This window comes from Mauremys reevesii, linkage group 6, assembly GCF_016161935.1.
Source record: "Mauremys reevesii isolate NIE-2019 linkage group 6, ASM1616193v1, whole genome shotgun sequence".
Lineage (NCBI taxonomy): Eukaryota > Metazoa > Chordata > Testudines > Geoemydidae > Mauremys > Mauremys reevesii.
Window position 1 is genome coordinate 58950111 of NC_052628.1, and position 13861 is coordinate 58963971.

The following is a 13861-nucleotide window of genomic DNA, read 5'->3' on the forward strand; positions in this document are numbered from 1 at the left end:
CACCCTAGTCACAGCACACTATTATTGAAAAATTGCTTACTTTCTCATCTTTACCATATAATTATAAAATAAATCAGTAGGCATATAAATATTGTACTTACATTTCAATGTATAGTAAATAGCACAGTATAAACAAATCATTGTATGAAATTTCAGCTCGTACTGACTTCGCTGGTGCTTTTTATGTAGCCTGTTATAAAACTAGGCAAATAGCTAGATGAGTCGATGTACCCCCTGTAAGACCTCTGTGTACCGTTGGTCTAACTGGTTGGCTACACTGCCTGATTGGCTGGAAGGAGTCAGCAGACCAGCTCCTAAACCCAACAACAGTTCTGTGGCTGCTCAAAACATTCGCCCATGGCTGAAGTATCTCCTGCTCTTGCTTGTTCCCAGCCTTGCTCCCTCTTTGCTCCTGCCTTGGACCCAGCCTTGCCCCTGCTTTGCCTCACTCCAGGTAACCCAGTTCTAACCGTCAGCTCTGATTCCTGACCGCTGACTTCAGCTCTGACCCTTGGCTCTGGCATCGGGCCTTTGACTCCAGTTCTGATCCTGGGCGCTGATTCCTGCTGTGACCGACTCCTGTTCTAACCACTAGGTCTGAAATCTGTTCTGATCACTGGGCCTGACTCCTGCTCCAGCCACTCACATGCTGGTCACGTGACACTAGCTATTATCAAGTTTTTTGTAGATATCACAGCAAAGGAGAGTTGAAGGAGGGATTTGAAGGAGCATGATGTGGTAGCTTTGTGGATGTTTACTGGGAGCTCCTCCCAAGCATGAGGGGCAAGATGGCAGAAAGAACAAAGATCAGTGGTGGAGGCAGGCAGTGTTGTGTCACTATGGCACTTTACATGCACTAAATTAATTTTAAAACATTATTCAGAGCAAAGAGGGGAAAACAGTAATTTTTCATTGGTGGAGCAGTGTTGTTTTAGTGGTTTGAGCATGAGAGAGAGAGAGTCAGGAGACCTAGGATCTAGTCTCAGTGCTGCCATTGACTCAGTGGGATGTTTAGCCAGTTACTGGACTTTTCTATGCTTCCCTTTTCCCATTAGTCACCGATAATGCTTTTTCGTAGCTCTGAGGTTTGCAGATGAAAGGTGCTTTTTATGTGAAGTTGTATTATTTATTATGACTGCAAAGACAACTGCATGAATTCTGCATACTTTACAGTATGCTCAATAAATACTTGCAGATTACATTATTGGGTATTTTTTTGCTTAAATAGTAGCAAGTGTGTATTGACAGATTTGTTAATATGTTTTAAAGTTTTACCATAATTCGTCAATTATCTAAATTGGGACCTATTAAATCCGTTTTGGAAAATCCTCCAAGCATGAAATAATTTTATGCATTTTCTAATCTTTTCATCTCTCAGTTTGTGATCAGACTACTGGGAAGAAGATAAAGATTCATGTTGACTGAGCATACACAGCTATTACAGTTTGGGTTAATATAGTTTACAGCAGGAAAAGGCATTACAAATCTAGACAATGGATGCTTACTTTGCAGTAGCTTCAGGGTCTGAGGACTGACTCTTCAGCCCAGGACATGTCCCCTTTGTGCTCCTTTGCAAAGGGGATTTAAAGCTGTCCTAGAAGACACTCCCAGTGCCTTGACGTTGGCATCGCTACCCATGCTTCTTTCTCTGCAGGGGACTTTCCGGGTCATGCTGAGAATGGAGGGTGTGCATGTGTTCCACCTGGAATCAGTTAAAGCTGCCAATAGCTGCCTTAACTTGTGCTGGGGCTTATTTGGCTCCTGGCCAGCCCCAACTTGGTCAGAGGTCAAAGGGTGGCTTAGAGAGTCTTATTTGCCTTCCCCCATCTCGTAACCTCCACCCTCAATATAGCTGAGGGTTTAGTCCTGAAGATCTAGCTACTGATTCTTGTCACCTACAATATGAGACTCAAAGGCAAAATCAGAAAACACACTTTTCAGGTTCATATCCGTAGTACATGTTATAAAGGCTTAATACTACTAGTCAGTTATTTTGCTATTAGAAGATAGTATATCGATGCTTGTGTAGTGTAATCGGAAAGGGAGTGAAGATCGAACCAAGCTGTAGTAAATTAGTCATTTTTCCCAAAATAAGCAATTTATTTGTACCCTTTAATAGTGATAGTAAAAGAAGCTTATGCATATACACAAAGGGCTCAGTCACTCCCATCAAATATAGATGTGTGCATTATAATTGCAGGATATGATTCTAGCCAATGCACGCTCCTGAGTATTGGATGGCAAAATAAAACAATACGTTTGGCCTGTACAGTGATCTTCACTGAAAGCCAAATAGACATTGATATAATTTGTCAGTCTTTGTAAATGAATACATTAAGGATCAGGTCGTTTCACCAATCCTGCACAAAGTTTAATTCTTGGAGAAGATTCTTGGAGAATGCGCAGGAGATCTGTGGCTTTTACCTGCTATGAATAAGTTCTCTTGGAGGCTCCCTAAGTTCCAGCTTACAGGATGGTATAGAGCTGAGGAGAGAGAGGTGTGTGCATATAGAGAGTGGAGATCAGCCATGAATATGGTGGCTACAGCAGCCATGAGGCTGCAATAGTAGTTTCAGAGTTGCTTGGGAAGAAGGATGTTTTTCAGCCAGGCCATGTAGTTCTTTCCAGTGCAGAGGATGGTTGCTTGGGATATGTGCTGGGCAAGAATTTGGGTCTAATTCCAATACTAAGACCCCATCATTATCAGTCATAAACATGGTAGTAAATTCAAACTCAGAAATAAACCTCATTCATTCACATTTACACTATTATAGTAACAAACTGGAAAATATTAGGCACTAATAGTTTTTTCCAGATAGGTTTCTGAAGTCTGCTTTTAGTAGAGAGCTGTGAAAGAAGTCATATGATTAGATTTGAAGGACTTGGAGCTGTGACAATTTGGCCTGAACTGCTGGCTCAAATATAGAACAAGTCATGTGTACAGGATGTTAACATTGGCTTTATAACTGTTTAGAGACAAGGTCATCTTAACCACCTGCTAGTAATATGGTTCACTTTGTGTCCACACAAATGCTTTTCTGACATCACAATCATGTTTATAAGTCCACACTTATCATAATGATTAACTGTATTTGTATCAATGCATTCTGAGAATATCATGAAAACTATCCCATACTGCTGTAATAGGGAATAAAATATCCAGAAGACATGCACATAGCAACACTGGGACAGTGCACTCTGGAATGTCCTGTCGCATAGAGAGCATGGAGGAAGAGGGACTGGCCAAACCAGTTAAAAGGGGGTCCTGTCCTCCCTGGAAAACCTAGTGAGCTGAACTGGTTATGGAAGATAGGTGTGGGCCTCGGTGAAATACTGTTAGCTTGCCATGGTCACTAAGCAAGTTTTAATAACATTGTGTGCCAACACAAAATATTTAGGGTTACCCATGCTAGTAACAGGTTACACATTCATAGCACAAGCAGGATTTGTGTGTCAAAAGGCAAATCATTTTGTCCCTTTGTGTCTTACTCAGCTGCAAACCAGGGTCCAAGCTGGTTCTCAGTGAAAACCAGATACTGCATCTAAGCAAAAGGTTTATGAGTAAATACATCAGAAACGCCCCCTCCCCCAAACCCTTTCTTCTAAAACACACAAATTATCCGATCCTGCAACTGAGCTCTTCGCTACCTAACTTCATCTACACTTAACTTCCTAAAGAAAAGGTGAAATAACAGTAGATTTTTTTCCCACACTAGAAACTCTGTAATTGGCAGTATGGTTAAAATTGGTCAAACCCCTGAAGTTCTCAGTGTAATACAGCTTTGCACTCTTTTGTTTTATATCAAGACCATGTATTGTTATCTCTTAAAAAAAAAAAACAAAAACAAAAAAACCCTGGCAGCTGTTTGGTTCCTTTCTTGTAAGAATTCTAACATGAACATTCCAATTATATTTGAATAAAGTGGGTGAAAGCAGCATTAGAGGGAGAACCCTCAAGTCAGCTTTAACAATAAGTGTCTCATTTTGAGTTTGTCAGATGACTGTGTCCACATTTAAACTGTGGCATTTTTTTCAAGACTACAGTAAATCTATATCCTCACTTTTATTGTGCCAAATCTGGACGTTCCTACTCAATTTTTGAGTATGTTTTCCTAATTAAAAACTGAGTAGGGAGCACAGGATATAGCTTTTTATTTAGTTTATTATTGTTACTACATTTTTATAACAGGAGGTAAAATTATACTTAGTGCCATATGCCACATTTCATAAATAGTAACAGCACTGCTATATATCAGAGGCATAAAGACTAGATTTTGTGAAGGCCATTGTTATAAAAACAAAAAGAACCTGGAATGACGCCTTGTTTTTCAGATATACTGACAGCAGAATTGACTTATTGCCAGGAAGTTTTGCACTTGTGTAGTAGGCAGAAACATAGATTAGTTTAGAATTGGTTTCAGAGACCCTTGGCATCTAGATTTTTGTTGAACATTGGACATTTCAGAGTTCCTCAGTGGTGCAGAAATGTTGATGACATTATAAACTGTAAAAGTTTCATATCTTTTCCAGAACTTGCAATTAGTTATTAATTGCTGCAAATTAGAAAATAAATGCAGAACTGTCCATCTCAATGTCTCAAGGACTAAAGAATAAAGATGCACAAAAAACCCAATCCTGAAATTGATTGCACATGGATGCAGGGGTCTGGCTGCATGGGGCTCCATTGATTTCAGTTGGGGCTACATGCAGGAATAGGAGTGTTCCTCCATTACAGGATTAGGGCTCTAAGTTTTAATTTTCCAAAAAGGTCCTAACCGGACCCTTAAAATAGCACCCTGCAGATATATGTGTAGTAAGTATCAGTGCAATTGGGAGCAGAGATCAAATGAACTCCAATACTGGGGTGGATAGATAAAATATATTGTTCTGTAGAAAACTGCTCACATATCATGGTGTTTAGCCTATCTTTTGACTGGCTATTGAAATACCTATTTCCCCTCCCTACCCTCCAATCATTTGAACTAATGGTAAAGAGTGGACAAGTAGACTTTGTGCTGGGATTGGTAAATTTTCATGATGGTCTGGAAAGGCTGCTATAAAATGACTTTATAATTCTTCAGACTGGATTCTCAGCTGTGCTGAGTGCAGATTCAATGCACATGAAAGTGAAAGAGGCAAAGGTGTCTCTATAGTTCCACCCTGGTCCTTGACATGACCTGGAATAGTCCATAGGCTGAGGACATTGTGGGGTGGAGAGCAGGTGGCACAAAGCTATCGCTCTGCTGAGGACACAGGCGCTGACTTTTATTTTTCCTGGTTGGTGCTCCATGCCCGTTCCACCCCGACACCCTGCCCCAACTCCGTCCCCTCCCCCCAGACCTCTGCAACTGCTTGCCACTCGCTGCTCTCTGCCCTTCCCTGAGCACCTCCTGCCAGCAGCTCAGAGGGAGTCCCACTGAACAGCTGTGGCTGGTGGGTCCTGAGCACCCTCTATTTTTTTTTCTGTGGGTGCTTAAGCCCCGGAGCCCCCACAAAGTCAGTGCCTATGGCTGAGGATTCCCTTGTGTTGGATAGGGGCACAAAGGGGACTTAACAAGGGACCAGGCCCTTCTATTTCAGGATAGCACCCTCTTAATGACCATTTTCTATAGCATTTCATGACACTTCTGAAGACTTCCCAAAGCTGTGTTAACTTCTGCCTTGCCAACTTCATCCAAGAGACTTGACAGGGAGTGCTCAAGCTGGGCTTTATCAATTTCTTCCAACAACAAGAAATAAGGGACCCTGTTATGCCTGTCATCTCTACTTTCTGACATACACTGTAGCTTTGCTCATCTGTGTATAGTGCTTGATTTTATTTTTCTTTCTATAATAGCTGATTGGTATGGCTGCTGTGTAATGTACTGTAACTGATTGGAAATTAGAGCAACTAAACCATGTTTTCTTTTCATTTTAGCAACACTTGTCACCTTTGGCTTTGTTTTCTATCTCAAAATTCTTTATCTGTTTCACTTTGGTATCAGATGGAGCTTCAGTTAGCAAAAATTTGAATCTATATCAAAAGGAATTCAAATCCACAGCCAAAAACTACATTTAAAGTGCAGTGTTTGTGATTTGAATCCACAAACATATGGACTTTTGCAGTTAAGGACCTGATGTCAAGGCACAGTCAGTTAGGACATGTCTACACGTACAGTGCTGCAGCTGTGCTAATGCAGCTGCACTGCAACAGCGCATCTGGTGAAGACGCTCTATGCCGATGGGAGAGAGTTGCCTGGTCGGCATAATATAACCACCTCTGTGAGCAACAGAAGCTATGTCGGTGGGAGAAATTCTCCTGCCAACATAGCACTGTGCACACGAGCGCTTATGTTGGAGTAACGTATGTCGGGGATGGTTTATTCATACCCCTGAGTGACATAGGCTGTAGTGTAGACATAGCTGAATTCACAAGCCATGTTTGGTCTTGCATTGGGGAGTTCTGGGCATACATTCTTTCCCCTGCTCCAGGGAAGATGTGTAGCAAAAGAGCTCTTACATCTGCTGTATGCCACTGGAGGATCTGGCTGGATCGCTGAGGTGATTGTCCTTGGGCAGGTTAAGTTAGATTTCTGTTGGCAAAACAGTGTGAAGGATAGAGGATCTGGTACCCGGCATTAGTCTTATCTTGCCCACTTCAAAAACTGTGGTTCCTTCTTCATTATTGGGCTTCACTAACCCCAAATGGCACCAGATTAACAGTCATGCTACTGGAGATAACTATACAACAGCTAAATGTTGTTGCTGAGGCTTTGCAGCAGATATAGATCTCTTCTCTCCAAAATATACAAAACTGTACCAACCGGGCCTTTTTCATTTGCAAACTGGAGTGAGCATCAACAGCAACAAGTATCAGTTCTGTGGTGATATAAGAGGACCTAAAAGTAACAAAGGCTGCATATGGGGTGTAGTGGCCAGTTGCACTGCCTGCCCCTCCAGTGTTGATTCTGCAGTAATCAAGAAGGCATCTATGTTCAGTCAAATGCTGAGCGAGTAGATGCTGAGACACTGGAATGGTAGAGAGATAAGGTATATGTTAATGGCAAAGCCACTCAACACTTACACAGAATTTTACATGCTCACACTTTACAAACATTAATATTCACCCATCTGAATTAAGTAATTTAAGTATCATTATCCTGGTTTTACAAATGGGGATACTGAGTTATAGAGACATTGAAAGGTCAGTGTGCAGTTGGAAGGGGTACTTTAAAATTTTTGGACACCAAGTAAATTTATTGAAAAAATTACTACAAATATTTAGTTTAGAGAAACAAGAAATGGTAGGCCAGCTCTTAATAATTGTTTCTCTTAGTGCAACTCATGGGTGTGGCTCCCACTATTTAGTCAAGGGATTATTTTACATTCCTTAGGGAAGGCTCCCACTATTTAGTCAAGGGATTATTTTACATTCCTTAGGGAAGGCCATATCAAGACCAAGCAAAATAATCATAATTATTAACCATGGCTATTTTACTATTAAAGAAAGGAAAAGAAAACCCTGAACAACACAACACAAATGACAGAATACAGGCAAATAAACTGGTGACTTCCATTACAGTCTTTTCTGTACATCTCTTTGGAGAACTTTAACAGAGATTACATCCTTGAGAGTGAACCACCTCTGGGGATGCATGGATTTTTGTGAATGTGTGTAAGTTTAGATCAAAGTCTATTATTTTCCAAAATTATTGTGAATCCATTCTTTAGTATACTCTTAGACAACTAAGAACGTTTATAGATGGGTGTGATGGGTTACCCCCCCCTTTCCCCCCGGGGTGCCACTGAGCCTGTCTGTTCCACCAGCCTGGGCTCCCTTACACTGCCCTGCTGAGTCAGGCCCTCAAGCCTCCTCCAACGTACACACAGGTAGGGACACACCCAGCTGCAGAAAGACAAAGATACTGAAATCAGCACTGCAAGGATAGGCTTCAGCTAGGGAATTGCCTGGCACTCCAGTGCACATCCCCTCTGGAGTATAAACCCAAAATTGTATTGTCGTGCACTGCACATGAAATTTGCCCCCTCCCTCAGTGTGGAGGAAGAGGTGCACAGCTTTTGTCCCCCCCACCCCCAGTTATGAATTCCACAAACTGGTTTTAGAGAAAACAAAAACAAGTTTATTAACTACAAAAGATAGATTATAAGGGATCACAAACAGATCAAAGCAGATTACCTAGCAAATGAAATAAACATGCAAACTAAGTTTAATAGACTAAAGAAATTGGTTACAAGTAGTAATTTCTCACCTTAAATGTTTCAGGCAGATTGCAGAGATTCTTGAAGGCAAGCTGCTCCTGCTTGCAGCTTAAAACTCCAGATATTTCTTTGACAAGCCAGACACCTTCCCAGCCTGAGCTCAGTCCTTCTCCTCCCCTTGTCTTTGTTTCTTAGATGTTCACAGCAGTCATCCTGGGTGGGGATTCAGGGAAGAACGACCACTGATAATCTCTCTCCTTTTGCCTTAAATAGGTTTTACATATGGCAGGAACCTTTTGTTTTCTGGTGTGGTCCCCCTTCCCTAAGTGGAAAAATACTGGTATTCTATCATGGAGTCCAGTACCAGGTGACATGATTACAGGACCCTGCAGTGTCAAAGCAGCCATTTGTAGTATCCTAGGAAGGTGGGAGATTAGCATCTTCACAGACCTATCGTTCTCCCTAATGGTCCATTGACTTGTCCCCAGCTAACCAGCCAGACTGATTGTATTCTCTCTGGTGGGTGTTCCCCAGGTGCAAATACTTTTGTAGTACAGATGTATAGTCAATATTCCTAACTTTAGATACAAAAATGATACATGCTTACAAATGGGATAATCATATTCAGCAAATCATAATCTTTCCAATGATTTCTCACGTGCCTTATCTTGCACAAAACATATCATGATCATGCTATAATTATATTATAACAATATTTCTATGAAGAATATGGTGTGTAGCGTTACAATGGGCAAAAGAATTTTGTGCAGGGGAGGGAACCCATTGGTTATTAATAAATAATCAGCCAGTTTGTAGTTGGCAAAGTAATCAATCTTAACTAAATCCTATGAAATTAAAGAACATATTTAAATTAGTTACCTAGAAAAAGCCATTTGAGGAGCTGTTTTAAGAAACGCCAGTTGCAAATATTAAGAATTTTACATTCCACTGGTTCACTGTTTACCAATGTTTAGTCCCTGTCTCCTCTCCAAATACATGGTCCAATCATTTGGTGTTTCAGGAGAAACTGTTAGTCTTTTAAATTACAGCAGCATTTTAATATTCCAGGAAAATCATTACAAGAGTTGCAAATCTAATCCCCTGGCACTATTTTAGTTAATTTCCTCTCACCAATCCATGTTGAAGTTTTACGGAGGTTTTCCTTGGGTTGCTTTCATCTTGAGTCTTCTCTGTTTTTGTTAATTTGTTTATGGCACTTTGCTTGTGGAATGCTGTGTTTGAGCAGGGTTGCAGTGTGTGTGTGCAGGGGCGGCTCTAGGCATTTTGCCGCCCCAAGCATGGCAGGCAGGCTGCCTTCGGCGGACCCTCCGAAGGCAGCCTGCCTGTCGCCCTCGCGGCAACCGGCAGAGCGCCCTCAGTGGCTTGCCGCCCCAAGCACGTGCTTGGCATGCTGATGCCTGGAGCCGCCCGTGCGTGCACGCGCGTGTGTGTGTGTGTTTGAGAGGAGCTCACTTTACAGAGGTGTTTTTTTTGTTTTTTTTTTTTTACCCTTGTCCTTCCTGTTTTCTTGAGATTCTAGGAAAGCACACCTCTTCTAGGCTTGTTTAGATTGTAAATTGGTCCCTGTCACCCTTTCATTGGCTTTATGCCTTTAGGGTTGGCTTAGGTGGCACTTTCAGTTCCTAAATATGCCTAAATATTCTGTTTAATGAATATGCAACATTTCTTTAATTGCTTTTGTTTTTCTTGTGGCAGGAATGATCCAGACAACTTTTAAAGTTTGTTTTAACTCTTTTTTATTCAGTCCTGTTTGAAATAATCTTTCAGTTTTATTAGAGTTTGAGAAGAAATAAAATTCTCTTTTAAAAAAGTCCAAACACTCCTGTTCTTTATATGAAAGTTTTCAGTTTTCAAAAGTCTTTTAAAATTAAATAACTCTTACAAAGTCTTTATCTTAAATAATTTAAAGTTGATGACTTTGGAGAGGTGATACTCATCTTCCAGAATTGGTTAGGGTTTGTGTGTGTACTGCCAGTATGTAATTAGTTCCCCAGTAATATAAATAGTCTGTACTTAAATGACTTCCTACACTAGTTTAGCAAGGTCATTAGATTCCAGGTGGTACATAAAGCATTTTAAAATTTACATAGCAATAACATCAGGAATTATATTAGCAGTTTTGTATTTAGCTAACATATTTGCAAGACTGCATTTTACAAAGGTTTTTATATTTTTAACATTTAAAAAATAATTATTTATTACTTAAGAAATAAAAGTTTAAAATTTTTGACATATTTTTCTCTAAAGTTTTTAAGAACACAACATAATTAGGCCTCGACTTAACACCTTAATGTCTGACATGGTCTGTCGTCTTGATGTTTGCTTGTCTTTGGGAGATAGAAGCAGAAACCTTCTGGAATTTCTTTGATAAACTTTAACATTTTGTAACATTACAAATTAAACATATGTTTTATATTTCCAAACATCCTGGCTAGAACATTCTTGTAGATAGATCTTTACTAACTTGTTTGCACCTTTATTTAATATTAATGACTTAAAATAAGATATAACCCTTTGATTAATATTATATTTGCGTCAATATAGAGGTCTCTTCCCCCACATCACACAGCAAGACTTGAGTCCCTGGATTCTAGTCTTCTGTTCATTCTTCTAGACCACACCTCAGTCAAGGATCACCAGGGTGAGGGAAAGCCCCAGTCATGCATCTTACACTGGCTGCAAGGAAGGAGATGGTATAGGAGCTTTTACGTTCTTACATCAGGTTTATTTATCATCCCATAGAAGCCACACTGGCTTTTAGATTTTTATTGCCCTAATTCGGCTGAGGTGTGAGGCCACTGTCAATTGACAGTGAAATCACCTGAAGAAAACTTCCCCAAAATGACACATCCTGGTAGGACAGGGTGGTGCAGGATGAGATCATAAGTGGATCTTAAATCGACTATAATCCCTCTCCTTTGTCTTCTCCACAAAGGGGATGGATTGTTTCTGTCTAGGATCTCGGAAGTAGACAGTTATAGATCTTGTAGAAGTTCAACTCTATGCAGGGGTAAAAAATGAGTAGATTCTTAAATACTTTCTTTTTTTGTACCTTTCCAAACATAACCTTATTAAAAAAGAAAGTCAGTGCTATCATTTATTGTTGTATCAGTTAGAAGCTTTGAACTCTGCAGTGTCTAACCAATAGTCTTTGCACCAAACCCAGGAGGAAAAGGAAAAAGTTCTACACAGTTCTACTGTATAACAATGTCTGTGCCTTTGTATCTGATTTGTATAACAATAAAAAGACAAACTTATAAAAGGGAAAAGTGCCACTTCTCAGTGGCACCTTGACTTGGATTTATAAAGGGAAGAAATTCCATAACCCTGACTTTCTTATACCATTTTTCGTTATTGAATCTAAACTGTGAATGAACAAGAACATGCATAATCAGTGATGATTTCCATTGTGGCTACTCTAGGTTAGTGTTTTTCTAGTTGAAATGCCAAGGTGTGGGCTGACAGTCTAATGGGAATACAAAATCTGAATTTTAGACAACTGCTGAGAGGGAGAAAGGGAGTGGCTTACATAATCTGAAAGCAACTTGTCTGACCAATTTGGGAGTAGCATTCAGGCATCTTTGGCAGAAGGCTAGTGACTACTACACACAGGCGCTGTTGATTTCTGGTAGAAGGGGAAATACTTTCTCTAACACATTGTATTGTCAGTCTTAGCTTTTCTAGATAAATGATGAACCACATGTTGCAAAGAACCAGGTGATCCACAGGACAAGAGATTTAAAGCTTTACTGACACATTCCAAGCCATGTCAAAACTACTACTGATTTATGCTTTTATACTTTAATGCGACTACTGGCACTTATAAATCTCCCTGATTATTCCTGGTTGATGTGAAATGTCTGTTGTAATTTAACTCACTGCCCTGTTATCTCTTAAGGTGATGAGGCCCTGTCAAAGGTTTGGAAAAGAATTCTTCCTCTCTTTGGAGCATTCACTCAAAGACTGTGGGGAACAACGGGATAAAGCAGCCAGTGAAATGGAAACCTTACAAACTGAACTGGCTTTGGCCTTTGAAAACCTTCAGAGCTTAAGAAAGGAACGAAAAGAGAAGAAAGCAGAATCCATTCCTCATTTTACAAAGTCTGAAGGGGGGAGAGTGCAGGAGGAGGAGCTGCAAGCGGCTTGGATAAGATTTCAAAAGATAACCCAGTGCCAGATTCAACACCCCTGCCTCCTCCACACAGTGAGAGTCTTTTGCCCAAACATGTGTCTGCAGATGCATCCAGCAACTCATCAGCCAAGCTGCAGCAGCAGAGTTCTACGGGGTTAGCCCTTCACCAGAAGGGGAAGAGCTCCCACAGGAGTAAGAGCGTGAAGCCCACTGCAAGGCCACCTTGGCAAGATCAACCATCACTTGAATATCTTTTTCTTCAAAAATGGTCTGAGCTAGTTTGTAATATTATGTGTTATGATGAACTCCAGGGGCAAGGGGCAATCCTGCAAGGTGTTGGGAAAAGAATTAAGTCAAGAGGACTGAGGGCACTCAACACCTTGTAAATGGTGTTGGAAACCTCATAGGGGGCCCGATCAAAGCTCATTAAAGTCAGTGACAAGAATTCCCATCCATGGGCTTTGGATCAGGTCCTTAGTATTCATGCTAGAATGCATGAAGCCAGAAGGACAGAAATAGAGGGCTGGTGTTAAACTAGAACGAATAGCTTTTGAAGAGGTAATATATAATGTTATGCTGGATGTATGTGCTGTTTCATCACAGATGTGTTTTTACACCTTATGAAGATTATATAATTACTTAAAAACATAAATCGCTGGCACCAGGCTTGGTTTTGTTTCATTACCAAAAACATGTAGTGGGCTTGACAGACCACAACCATATGACAAATGTTTATAAATTTGTTTTTACTTGACATGGCATCTGTGTTGAAAGAAAATCTCTCTAGAGTCCCATGCTCATGTGAATGATAAAACTCTTGAATGCCCCAAATTACTACATATGCAAGGGGAAAAGGACTGCATTCACAATGTTTACTGATAACAAATGGTTTTGGAGAGCCTTACTTTACTGAGAACAACCATGTAAATGAGTCAGAATTGAGTGTGTAATGTTTCCTGTTTTTAAAATTTGATATTATATTTTTATTCTAAATCACTTTTTTGTTAATTCTAAAGATTATAAAGTTTTATTTTCTGGTGAGTGAAAAATTGAAGTTGCAGACACAGAATTTTTGTTGTATTTCTATTACTGTTCTTCCTTCCTTTTTCATAGTACTAGTAAGATCGGAAGGTCCATTGGAGCATTTAACTTTCCAAAGAGCCTGGATGTTGGGATGGGTGCAGACAGGAAAGCAATAACTGAAATATTTGCTTGTGTCATTTTTCTCTGTTCTACCAAAAGCAAGTGTTCTGCAATGATTACACCAACCACTTCAAGAGAGCTGCTGTGAATTCACAAGTGTGATTAATTCGCTGGCTGTAATAGATGTAACAGAGTAAACTTAGTCAAAAGACCAGTGTTTTGGGTTTGCCTTTTTTATGTCTTGGTGCCAGTCAAATGTCAGAAAGACAGGAAGTGAGAGCTTATTCATTAACTTGGACGGCAGAGCGGCAGCCGCAGACCCTGCCCGGACCCCGAGGCACTGGGCGGCCAGGCAGCTGGTAACTC

General features: G+C 40.3%; 1 protein-coding gene across 9 annotated transcripts in view; it reads left to right on the forward strand.

The window, feature by feature from the left end:
* Positions 1-13628, forward strand: part of LOC120408022 — a 159925-nt gene extending 146297 nt beyond the window's left edge. For 8 of the 9 annotated variants that reach the window (XM_039544496.1, XM_039544499.1, XM_039544494.1 and 5 more), the window contains one exon: positions 12119-13628. In XM_039544496.1, the coding sequence (XP_039400430.1) occupies positions 12119-12204 (86 nt within the window). In that variant the 3' untranslated portion in view covers positions 12205-13628. The remainder of the gene's footprint in view (positions 1-12118) is intronic. The other variant, XR_005600371.1, reaches the window with a different exon arrangement.
* Positions 13629-13861: the final 233 nt, after the last annotated feature.